At 34.1% G+C, this 15,674-nt stretch overlaps 1 protein-coding gene across 2 annotated transcripts in view; it reads left to right on the top strand.

Annotated features, from left to right (window-relative positions):
* The window catches only part of LOC126890810 (protein D3-like), a 201,488-nt gene extending 187,211 nt beyond the window's left edge, over positions 1–14,277 (top strand). The window contains exons 3-4 of one of the 2 annotated variants that reach the window (XM_050660000.1): positions 11,129–11,440; positions 13,915–14,277. In XM_050660000.1, the coding sequence (XP_050515957.1) occupies positions 11,129–11,422 (294 nt within the window). In that variant the 3' untranslated portion in view covers positions 11,423–11,440; positions 13,915–14,277. Of the gene's footprint in view, positions 1–11,128; positions 11,441–13,914 lie in introns of those variants that run through there. The other variant, XM_050659999.1, reaches the window with a different exon arrangement.
* Positions 14,278–15,674: the final 1,397 nt, after the last annotated feature.

Genomic DNA, 15,674 nt, shown 5'->3' with positions numbered 1-15,674 from the left:
GATTGACATGAAATTTGGCACACGCATAGCTTACATGTCAAAGAAAAAAGTGATATTGTGCCGATGTGTGCTTTTGTCCTGGGGGTGAGTTTCACCCCCTCTTTAGGGTGAAAAAATATATGTCCAAAATAAATCCGGAAATGGATAAACTGACTAATTTTAAGTAACTTTTGTTCTATAGAGCTTTTTCGCCAAGTCAACACTTTTCGAGTTATTTGCGAGTGAATATGTTCATTTTTTAACAAAATAACTACATTTTTAGACGGTTTTTCGCAAATAACTTAAAAAGTAAGTAAGTTATCGAAAAAAAAGTTTTTAGCAAAAATATAGCATGTATAATAGTAAAAAAACGGTGTACGCGTTAGGACTCTGGACCTCGTAGTACCAGAGTTATAGCCAATGAAAAATAGATTCATATTCACCAAATTTGAAATAGAATATTTCGAAGTGAGATATCCAAAAAATTAAGCACTTTTTGGGGAAAACCCATTACACCTTTTTTAAATTATTTAATAAAAGCTTTATTTCTGTTTTTATAAAAAGTTTCTAGCATTAAATTTAAGCAAGTTACGCTCAAAATAAAGTTAGTCCCTTTTGTTTTGGCAAAAAAAATCGGGAAGACACCCTAATTAGCTACTTAAATGAAATTAATCGTTACCGATCCACAAATTATTTTACTTATATGTATTGTGTTTATATGATCTGTAAGCTTCATCGATTTAAAGTGCTTATTTTTGAAAAAATTTGGTTTTAAAGTAAAATTTTTAAAAATTTTAATTGTGAAAAATATGCTTTTTTCAAATTAACTTAAAAATTGTTAGAGATACCAAAAATTTTGAAAAACAAAAAAAGTCAGCATTGCTTTTCTGAATATCATGTATTGTTTTGTTTTTCTGTTAGACAAAAATTGAATAAGATTTGGTGTTTCTAAATTTGCATACATTCGTGATCAGTGACTCGTTCAACCCCTTTTAACTACAGCCCTTTCAAAAATAAGGACTTTGAACCGATGAAGCTTACATATCATATAAACAATACATACAAGAGTCAAGAAACGTGTAAAGTCGTAACGATTAAGTTCATTTGAGATACTAATTAGGGGGTGATTTTCCCGATTTTTTTACCAAAAAAAAAGGGGACTAACTTTATTTTGAGCGTAACTTGTTTACTTTTGAGGCTATAAATTTTTTTATAAAACAAAAATGAAGATTTTTTTAAACGCTTTTATTAAGTTGTAATGAGTTTTCCCCGAAATGTGCTTCATTTTTAGTTATGTCACGTTAAAGTATTCCATTTGGAATTTGACGAATATGAACCAATTTTTAATTAGCTATAACTCTGCTTATAGTAAATATAGAGACGCGATATATACACCATTTTTTTAAATTTTCACAGACTATCTTTTGCTATGAATGTTTTTTGACAAAATACTTACTATTTGAGTTATTTGCGAAAAACCGTCTAAAAGCGTGGTTATTTTGTTGAAAAAATGAACATATTCACTGGCAAATAACTCGAAAAGTATTGACTTGGTGAAAAAAATCTATAGAACAAAAGTTACTTAAAATTCGTCAGTTTATCTATTTCCGGACTTACTTTGGACGAATATTTTTTCGCCCTCAAGAGGGGGTGAAAACTACCCCCTGGGCAAAAGCACATATCGGCACAGTATCACTTTTTTTCTTTGACTTGTTAGCTATGTGTATGCCAAATTTCATGTCAATCCAAACGGTTCTTTAAAATTTAGAGGTTTTGCAATATTTTACCGTTAAAGAACGTACTAACTTTCACAAAATTTATTATAAAACTATGTTACTACAGCTGATTCGACAGAGTGTCTTTCTCAAGTGATTTATTTTACTATGTGTTTGCATCTTAAAGTCTCTAACTGAATAGGTTGCTCTTTGTCTCAAGTTGGTCATTCAGAATTATATCTGTATTTTTCAATTTATTAATTTCCATATAGATAAGGCGAAAACGGCGGGTTCGTTGGGAAAAATATTCCCATGAGATTTTTTGCATAATCAGATTCGTAAGACATCCCAGAATATGGTTCAAGAAGTCGCCCACGTAAAAAGTGGTCCAAATTTTTTTTAAACAATTTTTTTTAATCAAATTGCAAAAATCAGTATTTTTGGCCCAGACAATTTTTTGTGGATTTTTGGACCATTCTGGATAAAAAAACGTCTCTTATAATTTTTCTCTAAAGTTGATCGTTTTCGAGTTATAAGCGATTTAAAATTGAAAAAAAAACGAAAAATGGCGATTTTCAAGGCTTAATAACTCGGTTAAAAGTTATTATTATGAAACTCAGAAAGTGACTAAATCAAAGTTTAATTTACTAAGCTGTTATTTTTAAGTAATAATAATGAGCGCCATGCACGTGTTAGGCGGCCGTAAATGTTGAGTGCGAGAGAGATGCCATTCCGGCAGTCCAATTGTGCATCTTACTTGCACTCACATTTACAGCCGCGTCAATACGATCTAACCGCCCATTGGTTATTAATTAAAAATAACAGCTTAGTAATAAATTTATAACACAGATTTCTTCAGGATCATGTAGCGGCTTTAAATTTTGATTTAGTAACTTTCTAACTGTCATAATAATAATTTTTAACCGAGCTATTAAGGGCCGGTATTTCCAACCTCACTTAAGCCAAAGCTTACTTTAAGCCTTTGCTTAGGCTTGGAATGCCTGTATTTCCACTTCAATTTGAGGCTTAAGCCTAGGCTTAAACCAAATAATTTTAAGCTCGCGCGGGAGTTGGTTTAAGCCTTTGCTTAAAATTTGTTTTCTGTTTTTTGAGGTTATTTCTATATATTATTAATTATAGAGTTGTTTTGAAAACCAACTTTTAAGTAATAACGTTTTTATTGGATTATTAAATAATAATCTATTAATTTACTAATCGTAATAACGATTATTAAAATTCTTACTACTTTTGGTTTATTTCTACAATGCTTGGTAGGTATATATTTATTTTACAAAAATAAACTTACATTCCAATTTGACATTTTAAGGAATATATCCAATAAACAAAATTACAAAGACGGATCTATTGCTTATGCAAAATAACAATAAAAATATAACCAGAGAAAATATAGACAATAAACTAAAAACACATGTACCTACCATGTACACAAAATTAAGTGAAGTAAAAATAACATTGATACAGATGACAAGATAAAATTAAATGTCAACAGTAGTGGTTTCTACCTCAGGACTCAGAACAGTTAGCTCTGGCACTTTGACGTATTCAGAGGTACCAAACCAATTAACTTTACAGCTGAGCATCAGTTTAGTTAAGAGAATGATGGAAATACGGCACCCAGCTTAATCTTCTCCTTAACTTTTGACACAGGCTCAGCTAAGCAAAAGCTTAAGTAGCTATTTCCAACCGCACTTAAGTCAAAGCTTACTTTAAGCCTGAGCTTAAGCTTAGGTGCCTGTATTTCCACTTCAATTTGAGGCTTAAGCGTAGGCTTAAACCAAATAATTTTAAGCTCGTGCGAGAGTTGGTTTAAGCGTTTGCTTAAAATTTGTTTTCTGTTTTTTGAGGTTATTTTTATAGATTAATAATTATAGAGTTATTTTGAAAACCATCTTTTACGTAATAACGTTATCATTGGATTATTAACGAGTATTAAAATTCTTACTTATTTTGGATGGCACCTGAAAATTATTTATTTCTACAATGCTTGGTATATTTATTTTACAATAGTAAACTTACATTCCAATTTGACATTTTAAGAAATATATCTAATAAACAAAATTACAAAGACGGATCTATTGCTTATGCAAAATAACAATAAAAATATAACCAGAGAAAATATAGACAATAAACTAACAACACATGTATTACCATGTACACAAAATTAAGTGAAGTAAATGACATTGGTACAGATGACAAGTTAAAATTAAATGTCAACAGTAGTGGTTTTTACCTCAGAACAGTTAGTTCTGGCATTTTGACGTATTCAGAGGTACCAAACCAATTAACTTTACAGTTGGGCATCAGTTTAGTTAAGGAAATGATGGAAATACGGCACCCGGCTTAAGCTTCTCCTTAACTTTTAACATAGGCTTAGCTAAGCAAAAGCTTAAGTAGCTGTTGAAATACCGGCCCTAAGTCTTAAAAAGGGTCATTTTCGCGTTTTTCAAATTTTAAATTGCTTATAACTCGAAAAAGATCAACTTTAGAGAAAAATTATGAGAGCTTTTTTGTCCAGAATGGTCCAAAAAACCTAAATGTCCGAGCCAAAAATATTGATTTTTGCAATTTGTTTAAAAATAATTATTAAAAAAATTAAACCACTATTCACGTGGGCGACTTCTTGAACCTTATTCTGGGATGTCTCACGAATGTGATTATGCAAAAAAATCTCATGGGAATATTTTTCCCAACGGACCCGCCGTTTTCGCCTTGTCTAATAGATTCTAATAAAGATAGCTTAAGGCCTTTATTTTGAATATGAAGAATTTGAAACTGTTCATTAAAAGAATGATTATTATCTGAAGGTGAAGTGCGTATGTAGATGTGTCTGTTTTTCTATTGTTGAAAGCCCTCTTGTGTTCTGTTATCCGTTTGTCAAAGGTTCTGCCAGTTTGACCGATGTAAGTTTTTGGACAGTCGCTACATGTCAGTTTGTAAACAAAATTCTGTAATTGCTTTCTCTTTCGGCTCTTATTGTTCTTAATGCATTTGCCAAATTGTTGCTAGTTCTGAAAGCTGGTGTTATTCCTTTCTTTTTTATCTATTTGGCTATTTTTGTTGATATCTTGCCTGTATATGTGATAGATCAGGAGGTACTAGGTTTTTTCTGTGATGGTGGATATACTAATTTGAGGGCTTTCTTATGGAGTTTCTGGTTTAAAATTTTGTTAATTGTTTGTTCGTTGTAGCCATTGTTTATTGCTATTTGCTTAATGATGTTCAGTTCTATCTCGAAGTTATTTTTTGACATGGGAATTTCTGTCAGTTTATGTATCATGCTATGGTAGGCTGCTAATTTATGTTATGTAGGATGGGATGATGAATTGTGTATAGTTGTGTTGGTATGGGTAGGTTTATGAAATACGGAGAACTCATGTTTGTTGTGCAGTCTGGTAATTGTTACATCTAGAAAGTGTATGGACTGATTATGTTCTGTTATTGTTAGATAAAATGAACTTCCATCAAGTAACGTTCGAATCTATCAGTTCTTGATAAGTATTTTGGACTTATTTAATTTTAAAACATTTTTTTTTATTTGTTAATGACTGTCTTCTCATAAGAAACCTTCCTCATTAACAATTAATAAAATATATTTTAGAATAAAACATAGCAAGAATTCTTATCGGAACCTGATAGAAGAAAGTTTTAACTTAAATTTAGGTACTTGATAAAAAATAATTTTTTACTTGTGTTTTTGGGCCTTTAAAATCGTCATCTTTCGTTCTTTTTTCATTTTAATTTGTTTATAACTCGAAAACGACCAACTTAGATTATAAAAGACCTGTTTTGTTTGTTTAGAATGATCCAAAAACTGAAAGACGTAAGTACCTAAATAAAGAAAGAAATAACATTTTCCCGTGCCGAAATTTTTTTTAATTTATAAAAAAAAGTAATGTTTCAATTATTAGTTAATTATAGTCAGAACCAAATTAGATCGGTCGCCCCTTGTTTTTTATAATGGTTAATATACTGAATTACAGATTCAATAATTTTTAGCTGTGCCGATTGTCCTTATATCCGATCCTCTACTAACATATTGAGCATACATCATTTTATACATGAGATTTTTTTTCCTGGTTTTTTCTATGGGATCACTAACATGAGCATTTTACTGTAATCATTACACGTGGTTGTCTTTTTAAAGACAAATCATATGCTATGATTTTTCTGACGGATATTCTTAAGTTAATGTTAATTTCTTGTGATCGAATGAACTATCTTCCAAAAGTCGTCCCAGGAACGCAACTCAAAATATATTGGCAATACCATTTTAAAGTTATCTATGTATTTTAAAATGTACAATTGTATGTCTGAATTGTCATTCTGAATGAGTTAGATAAAATTAAACTATGTACTAGAAGAATTTTTTGCCAGTCAGCAAAAAACAAAATTTGTTTAATTTATTAATGTTTTGCATTTTGAGAACGATTTCCGAAGTGGAAAGCGAAACGTCCAATAAACTTAATTTTAAAGTAGCATTGTGGTTTATTTCCACCAAAATACTAAATTGCATTGATGTCACAAAAATAGCTTCAAAACAACATACTATAATTATAATAGTACATATACCTACTACAATTACACTCCTTTTTACTATATACTCTCTTGCCTTAATAATAATTCTTACATCTACTATAGTTTTCATAAAACATATTTTTAGACGAAAAAAAATATTTTTTTTCATTAAGTTCGAAATGTTTTTTATTTTGCGCCAAAATGATGACTGTTGATACAGTAGACTTCAATATAGGGCTTCTAGCATACAACGCATCAATTCAATTGATGCATTTAAACTACTAATTAGGTATTACCCAGCAAAATTAAAATACTCTAACAAACCGGCCCCTTGTGCGGCGTTTTTAGTCGCCCTAGTGCCCTAATTTGTATGGTTCCAGTGTTTTGTTTGTATTTTAATGTTTTGCAGGTGCCAGTAGGACACACAGACAATATTATTAGCGTCTGTTCTTATTCAGTGTGCGAAATACACCGTTCGATCCTTTATTCGTGATTTTTATTGTAAAACACCCTAAACCCTCTGAGATTAATTATATTATTCGTAACATTACATGTATATGTTCGGCTACCCAATATATTATTTAATAATTCGTCACCCATCGTGGCGCTTGTACCTTATAACCCTGGCGTTTACTTGAAAATTATGGGATAAATCGAGCTTGGCTGTGTTTTGGTAGTTTTAACGAAAAATCGCCTTAGAAAAGTGTGCTTCAGCATTAATAATTATTAAATGTTACAGTTTGGACCCTTTTCGCAACGGTGTTCAAAAAGAAGATCGCTAACTCAAAGTTAAAAACAATAAAGTGCTTTGCTAATTACATTTTTCATATTCGGACATAATTCGCTTCGGTATAATAATTAATATTTAGTGGACCTATTAACCCTATTGTTTTTCTAACAAGTAACAAAGTGAGTCGGTAATTATAGTATGCGGACATAATTCGATTCGGTATATAATTAATGGACAAATTGTTCAAAGTGCTTCAAGTATTCGGACGCTTTTTTCAATTTTTTTTTTATTATTTATTAGACAATTAACTGTTTCGGTATTACTAACTGGACTTTAACGTGTTAAAACCTTCTGTTTTGTCGAACACGAAATTGATTTAGTGCTAGTTGTTCCAAGGTTCCAAGGATCGTACAGGGTGGGGTGCAGAAAGGTGCTGGAGGTATTTTTTAATCAAGCGTGGATACAGCTACTTACTAGCAAGTACTTTCCAATTTTTGCATGACAAATCATTTGTACAACTTGCGTTCCACGCAAAACCTTGACCATTTGAGTGCGATAAATCATTCCGAGTCGGACTCTGGTATTTCAAATAGATCTGTGAATATAAACATTAGAGACATGTCTCAAAACATGGTGTTGACCAACTAACAATTTCAAGAGCTTTTGTCAAGATTGTCGATACAAAGTGCTCCCGCTTCGCCGTCATTCCAAAGTGGCAACTTGTCGAAATGCCATTCCGCTTTAATGGACACAAGGACATCGACGTAAATGCCTTTATTAGCGCCGTAGAAAGATATATAGATTGTGCATTAGTGTCTGACGAAAATGCTTTACGGGGAATCACGATGCTTTTCGATGATTTCGCGGCAAAATGGTATCAAGGCGGTAAATATACTATTTCGACATGGGACATGGGAGGAACTTGTTCGTTTACTGAGAATTACGTTCGGTCCGAACACATCGGCATATTGCGTGTATTTGCCGAGGAGCAAGACGGAAAAACGACAGTGGACATCTTTGTTTGCCGCTGTAGGGCTGTTCTCGCGCAATTAGAACCAGGCAGCCTTACAGAATCAATCCAGCTAGATATGGTGTATGGATTATTAAACAAGGGGATTCGAGAAAAGATTTCCAGAGATTCCGTTTCAACTTTTACTCAGCTGTTCACAGAAGCACGGAAAGTTGAAGATATATTTGAGAAACCTTGTTCTAATGAGAACAAAGCCACCCACAATCGAGAATTGCACGAAAAACGACCGCGATGTAGCTATTGTGGTGTTCATGGTCACCCTGAGGATAAGTGTCGAAAATTACGTGATCGACAATGCACCCATCGATTTACGACTTCGCAAGAAATTCGCGTACGGTTAATGCTACCGTCAGAGCAATTACTTCGAATTCGCCGCGCAATAGCCTAAACACTCCGTTAACTTGTTACGGTTGTGGCAAACCGGGATTTATTAGGGCTAACTGCCCAGAGTGTAGCCATACGGAAGCATCCTCGATAGATTTCTGTTCCGTAGATATAGCTCTAGATGATGAACGAGCTCGACCCAACGAAAGAAGATGGAAGAATACCTTCATAATTGGGGAGAGCCTGCTTGCTATGCTAATACAAGAAATAGCGCACCAAATTCACTACCACTTTACCGGGTGTCGCCTGCCAAAAGAGAAGTGCTTGGAACCGAGTTAGATAGACTTTGCGGTACGAAAAAAGATGTCGGTACGAGGCTTTGCGTGGACCATCAACGTTTAAACGCCGTAACGACTAGTGACTCGTATCCGTTACCGCGTATGGATGACATGATACAAGCCGCGAAGTGAACATTTTGTATGTCCACCATAAACTGGCGATCGTATTGTCAGCAAGTGAACGTCGTGGAAGTTGATCCGAATGAACCTGCCGTGGTATCGGAACGATTACCTCCGATAAGCGTGAAGGAAGCTCCAACGCCTGTGGTGCTAAGACGAAGACTAGGACGCTCGAGAAGAAAACCGTGTCTTCTGCCGGTCCCTCTTCTAACGGGCTCGAGGCCGGGGGAGACTGTAACAAACTAGGCTCTTGTGCGGCGCCTTTGTAAGGGATGATGAAAATTGGAGAGTGCCACCAACTGACACACGGCGTTCCGAGAAAGCAGTACCTACATGGTTTTTAGTCGCCCTAGTGCCCTAATTTGTGTGGTGCCAGTGTTTTGTTTGTATTTTAATGTTATGCAGTTGTCAGTAGGACACACAGACAATATTATTAGCGTCTGTTCTTATTCAGTGTGCGATGATCTTTTGTATGATAAACACTAAATACACCGTTCGATCCTTTATTCGTGATTTTTATTGTAAAACACCCTAAACCCTCTGAGATTAATTATTATTCGTAACATTACATACATGTGTTCGGCTATCCGGGGCTACCCAATATATTATGTATTCGTCACCTATCGTAGCGCTTGTACCTGCTTATAATACATCATTTTGATTGTGGACTAAACTCCGACTCCGAGGCATAAGTTAGTGGTAAAAATGAAAGAAATAATAATACAATAAAATTGTGCCCCACTGTATAAACCGTGTCACTTATCTACATCAACAATTAACACTTAGTTAATATATTTATTATGTTAGTAGTATTTTAATATGCCTCGCCGTAAATTAAATCAAAGTGAAGCTAACAGAGCTAGGGGATGCTTCAAAATAGCGCCATACAAATCGAACTTGTTAAATGACTATATGTTACACTAAACTGTACGAAGGAAACCTTTTTTACTGCACGAACACGTCTTCAAGCATCTTCTAAATGTCACTAGTACCGTTGTTCCCATTTGAACTATTGAAAGACGTTTAAAAACATTTGGTTGGATATCTAGGCTTCCTTTGAGACGTGTACCATTGATCTTACGATATCGACGTTAAAGTTTAGATTGGGCATTTAAATTGGAGAGATGAATCGTATTCGCCATTGTTCACAGACGAGTCAAGACTTAGCCGATTTTCAGAGGGCCGTTTATAGACAATACCAAGGGTACCAAGAAATTAAAAACAGTGTCAGATGGTTCATCCATTTGGAGGTGGTGGTGTTATGGTTTGGGCTGGAATCTGTTTCGGTGGAAGAACAGATATGTTCCTTTGCCAGGACACTATGAATGATGAGATCTAAATACGGGACATTATTAAGCCTATTATTGTTTATTTTTATGCAACCATTGGGTGGGGACCAGTTTTTTTCTCGGCGATGCTGCTCAACTACATAGATCTGCAGTTGTCGAAGAAAGTAGAAATTTGCATGGAATTTCTCATTTGGCATTACTCTCCCCTCTCCAGATCTTCTCACTATTCGCAGACTCTTCAGCAACTTCGAGAACTGTTACCACGACCACGGTTATAGGAAGAAATTGCTTAAAAATCTCTTGATATAATTTAATAGAGAGTATACCACGTAGAATTCAAGTAATAATTGGTCAATGGTGGATATACGAGTTATTAGGGCATAATGTCTATTAATGCAAAAATTAATTTTTATTTTTTATGGATAATTATTGCTCTTCTACCATTTACTTTATACTTCGTACCATTTATTTGGTTCAACATCATAGCGTGGGCAACGCACTTGCCGAAGCCTAAATGCACGCAACATTGTATGCAGCACAAAAGATATAGGAATCGACTCGTTTCGTTTCGAGACGGCCTATAGGGCTTTTCATCGATTGTCATTTGTTTCGAGCTTCTGTTATGTGTCACATGATATTAATATATCTCCGTCATACGTCTTTGGTTTGTATCATTGGTATATACCAATGACGTATGACGTAGATATATTAATATTATGTAACACATGACAGAAGCTCGAAACAAATGACTGTGAATGAAAAGCCCTATTACACAGCCATCAGTTTCCTCACTGAAACTTTGAAGTTCCAAGACACATCGATTCCCTTCTGCTTGTGAATTTGTATTCTACTCGGATGGCTAATGAGGTGGAGATACCGAAACATGTATCATCCTATTGAATACCTATTGAATACCAATTCATAAGCAGATGGTGTAACGAATTGTGCTCTTCTTCATCTATAATAATATAATTTTTCCAAATAGACTATAAGTTTAGGGCACTGGCACAATAATCCAATAACCTGTTGAGTATTTGTTTTCAGTTAATATAAATTTCCTCTTTTAGGTAGTCAACATCCCTGGATCCAAAATATTTCAAGGCGAAACCATAAGCGACTATGTTGGATCAGCACCACTCAAAGGCTCGGGACTTCACAGATACGTGTTTCTACTATACAAACAACCTGAAAAACTGAAATTTGACGAGCCCAAACACAGCCCTACCGACGGAAATCGCGGAAACTTCAACATCGAAAACTTTGCGAAAAAATATAAATTGGGTAACCCCATCGCTGGCAACTTCTACCAAGCTATGTGGGATGATTCTGTACCAGCTAGTCGCAAAAAGCTTGGGATTTAGTTCAATTTGAACGTATTGGTCAGTATTACAAAGTTCCATAATTAAATAAGGGAGAAGTTAAAGGGAGAAGGGAGGGTAAAAATAAAGTTAATTAGGAAGCTCAGATAATAGGCCTGGATCACGCATACCAAAAAAGTTTATTAATAGCAAGCTGAAAATTTGTTGACAGCTTAACGGTGTCAAGTCGGACAAACTTTGATGTATTCGAACACAGGAACAGGGTAAGTTTTAATTGTGGAACCTGATTTTAATTGTGAAACGTGTCATCCTGACAAGGTTATGATTGTGAAAACTAGCAGGTTGCTTTTAAGTTTATTCAATAGGAAACTTTATATTATAATATATGGAAAAATGTTTGTCCGAGAAATATGGAAATATGTTGGCCATTTTAATAAGCCCGACAAGTAGAACATGTCAAATGACAGGATTTATGTTGGTGGTAAATAGCAGTCTGATTTTTGCATGAGATTTTAATGAAAGAGAGGTAAATCAATTGAAAATTTTGTCTGACAAAATACATGGGAAGTTTTCGTAGTCTGACGTTCGAAACCTGTAACCTGTTCCACAATTAAATCTTCCCCTGTTCCAGTATTACCATACATCAAAGTTTGTCCGACTAGTAACCGTTAAGCTATTAATAAATTTTCAGCGTGCTATTATTAAACTTTTTTTTGGTACGCGGGATCCAGGCCTATAACCAATAATCGTCTTCATTAACAATTGACCAATAAATTTTTAAAGTACGACATAATTTAAAAGAGAATGTTAACGATTGATTACTATAGTTGCAATTGACGAAACTTTTGTAAAACTGTCCTTAATAATTATTTTCCTAACAAGTGCGGAAAGTCATACTTTTCCGCAAAAGTTAGGAACAATATTTTTTCTACGACGTTTAAAAAATGACCAAAACCTATATTGAATTAATATGACTATTTCACTCATCTTAAAATTTTCACATAATCTGACCAATCACAAACCAAAGACAGCTTGTGTTATCGCGAAAACACCAACTGTCTTTCAATTCTGATTGGTCTATCAGCTTCGTGTTTTCAACGACGTAACCATGGATACCGATCGCAAAGCAAAGTTTGACGTTTGCCAAAAAAATTATTGTAGCTGTATACGTCAAAATGAGTCGTTTCGGTGGTACTTCAAACGAAGTTATAAACCAAAACATTGAAGAAAATATACCGAGTAACACAAGAAAATCTAAATCTTATATATGGAGACAATTTATGATGTTCTGTGTGGATCGCAACTACAAATTAGATGCAGAAAATAACAACGAAAGACTAGCATTCATTCTAAAAGACTGGGCCTTCAACTATTTATTGTTATAGGTAAAAAATAATTATAACAAATTATTTAGTTATAATAAATATTTCATGATTATGACTAATTGTGAATTATTGACCTAATTTTTGACCTATCACTTTGTTCGTGAAATAGTCTAATAAAATACCACTCGTGATTTAATTTATCTTATAAGTCTGTCTTTTATTTCTAAACTCAACTGAGTTGCTTAAAGAAAATACATACACAAATTAGTTGTTTGAGAAGGTTGTTAAAACCAAACTTTCAATATAATTTGTTAGCATGACGACGATTTTGGTTTCCATGACAACGATTCAAAACCACTGTTATTGTCTACTGATTTGACTTTCGAATATTATGTCAAAATAATTTTATTTCATCGAATTGTCGCGTTAATTCCATTAAAACATGAACACAATAAGATGCATTTGAAATAAATTAGTAAATAATATCTAAATATTATTTTATTGCATGTATTATAAATATTTTAAGGCCAAATTAAAATATCTAAATTCAGTGCGAAAAGTAATGCGGAAAAGTAAAACTTTCCAAACTAAAACGCGTGGGGAAAAGTAGACATTTTTGCACGCTCGTAGAAAAACACTTTTAAAGATTTGACTACAAATTATAAGAGTTATTTTCCTAACAAGTGCAGAAAGTCATACTTTTCCGCACGCGATTGCAGTTTGCCGAACGAAGCGAAGCGGTGTTCGGCAAGCAGTCGAGTGCGGAAGAGACTTTCTGTAAGAGTTAGGAACAATCTTTTTCTACGAGCATTTAAAAATGACCAAATCTTAATCAATTAATTGAATTAATATAAAAACACATACACAAATTAAATCTTTGACAAGGTTGTCAAAACCAAACTTTCTATATAATTGGTTAGCATGACGACGATCTAATAACACCGAATTAAATTCAATGCGGTGCCTAAATACCTGTTATGTACAGGGCCCGGATTACGTACACTCGATACGCATCGTATCCGCCATGTTTTACCGTAGCGCCTTATGGGAAAACATGGCGGATACGATTCGTATCGAGTGTTCGTAATCCGGGCCCTGGTTTTAATATTTTAAAGGCATAGCAACGATGTAAAACAAAGCAATTATTGTCAAGAAGCACATCACACACTTTAAAACTTATCTTTACTTACGAATTAAAAAATGATTTAGATGGCATCAAGTGACGAAGAACTACCTCCATCTATCCTCGACGTTGTCAATTATCTTAATTTGTTACCGGAAAAATCAGCAAACAGGTACAAGAAAGAATACAATATTTTTATGAGTTGGTGTAAAGAAAAAAGTGTAAATAGCTTAAAAGAAGAAGTGTTTTTGGCTTATTTTATTAGTCTATCCAAAATCTGCAAACCAAATACTTTGTGGTCCCGCTATTCCATGCTCAAGTCAGTATTAAAAATTGAAAAAAATGTCAATATAGGCGATTATTTTAAGTTAACAGCATATTTGAAGAAAAAAGCGTAGGATTCAGTTGTACGTTCAATATAAACATTGTAAATAATAAATAAATATAATTAAAATTACATATATTTTTTTTTTTTTTTATTTACAATTTGCTTCAACCACAAGGGTTATTAGCAATGAACTGTATTTACATCAAATTACAAAATTTAGGTATATTAAATTTGGTTAATGAGTCCTATAGTACGTAAAAAATTAAGAGTCTTACATGAATTACTTTCACTTTAACAATCTTTAATTGTAGTTGGTAACTGTTGATGTTGCCGTTCTATAACGTAGAGGGGACAGTCTATTATTATATGTTGCACTGTTAGTTCACTATCACACACATAACACATCGGAGGGGCTTCCTTCTTTAATAAAAAGTCGTGGGTGATCTTCGTATGACCAAGTCGCAATCTGGACATGAGCACTTGGTCTCTTCTCTTTGTAGGATGTTTCGACGGTGATATACTTTGTTTGATTGTTCTTAATGTAGAGTTTGATTCGTTCCAGTTTGTTTGCCATTTTGTCATGATCTTGTTTTTAAAATATTGCTTTAGATCAGTATGAACGCAAGTAGTTATGATGTTTGTTAAGGGATTCTCACTCGCATTTTTTGCTAATGTGTCAGCTTTATCATTTCCACTTATCTCGCAATGTGATGGTACCCAGAGGAACTGAACTAATCTTTGATTTTGTTGGCATATCAAGAGTTCCGCCTTAATTAAGAGGAGGATAGGATGTTTGGGGTATACCCGCCTCAAGGCAGTTAATGCACTTAGGGAATCGCTAATGATTATTGAGAATTTGATGTCATGTGTGTTAACAAACTTTAATGACTGGAGGATAGCAAAGAGTTCAGCTGAGAATATGGAGGTTTGGGGAGGGAGCTGGTAGGAACTGTTATAGTTATCTGTTGTGAAAGCCGCTCCTACTCCATTTGCAGATCTGGATGCATCGGTATAAATATGGATGTGATCATTAAAACCATTTAATATCTCTAATAATCTCTGATTGAAGATTTTTGCTGGTGTGTCACCTTTCTTGAATGCAGATAGGTTTGTATTACAAGCAGGAAGAGCAATTGTCCATGGTAATATGTGTTGGCTGACTTTAAAAGTATTGTAAGTGTGTGGAATTATTGTGTCTAAGCTCTGTAACGTTGCTCTCACTCGATGATAAAACGGAGGATCCAATCTTTTCCCACAATTAAATGTCGATGGAAATCTATCTGTAAATGTGTTTTTATAAACAGGTACATGTGGGTTAGTTGATACTCTTAAGGCATACATGAGGCTAAGGTATTCTCTCCTGAGTTGAAGGGATGGTTCGCCTGATTCAACATACATACACTCAACTGAGCTTGTGTAGTGTGCTCCCAGTGCAATTCTAATTGCTGAATTATGAACTGTGTCTAGCACTTTCAATAGTGAACCTTTGGCTGAGTTGTAGGCAACAGCAGCATAATC

This window comes from Diabrotica virgifera, chromosome 8 (assembly GCF_917563875.1).
Source record: "Diabrotica virgifera virgifera chromosome 8, PGI_DIABVI_V3a".
Lineage (NCBI taxonomy): Eukaryota > Metazoa > Arthropoda > Insecta > Coleoptera > Chrysomelidae > Diabrotica > Diabrotica virgifera.
Note: the sequence above shows the minus strand (reverse complement) of the source record. Positions and strands in the feature narration are given on the sequence as shown.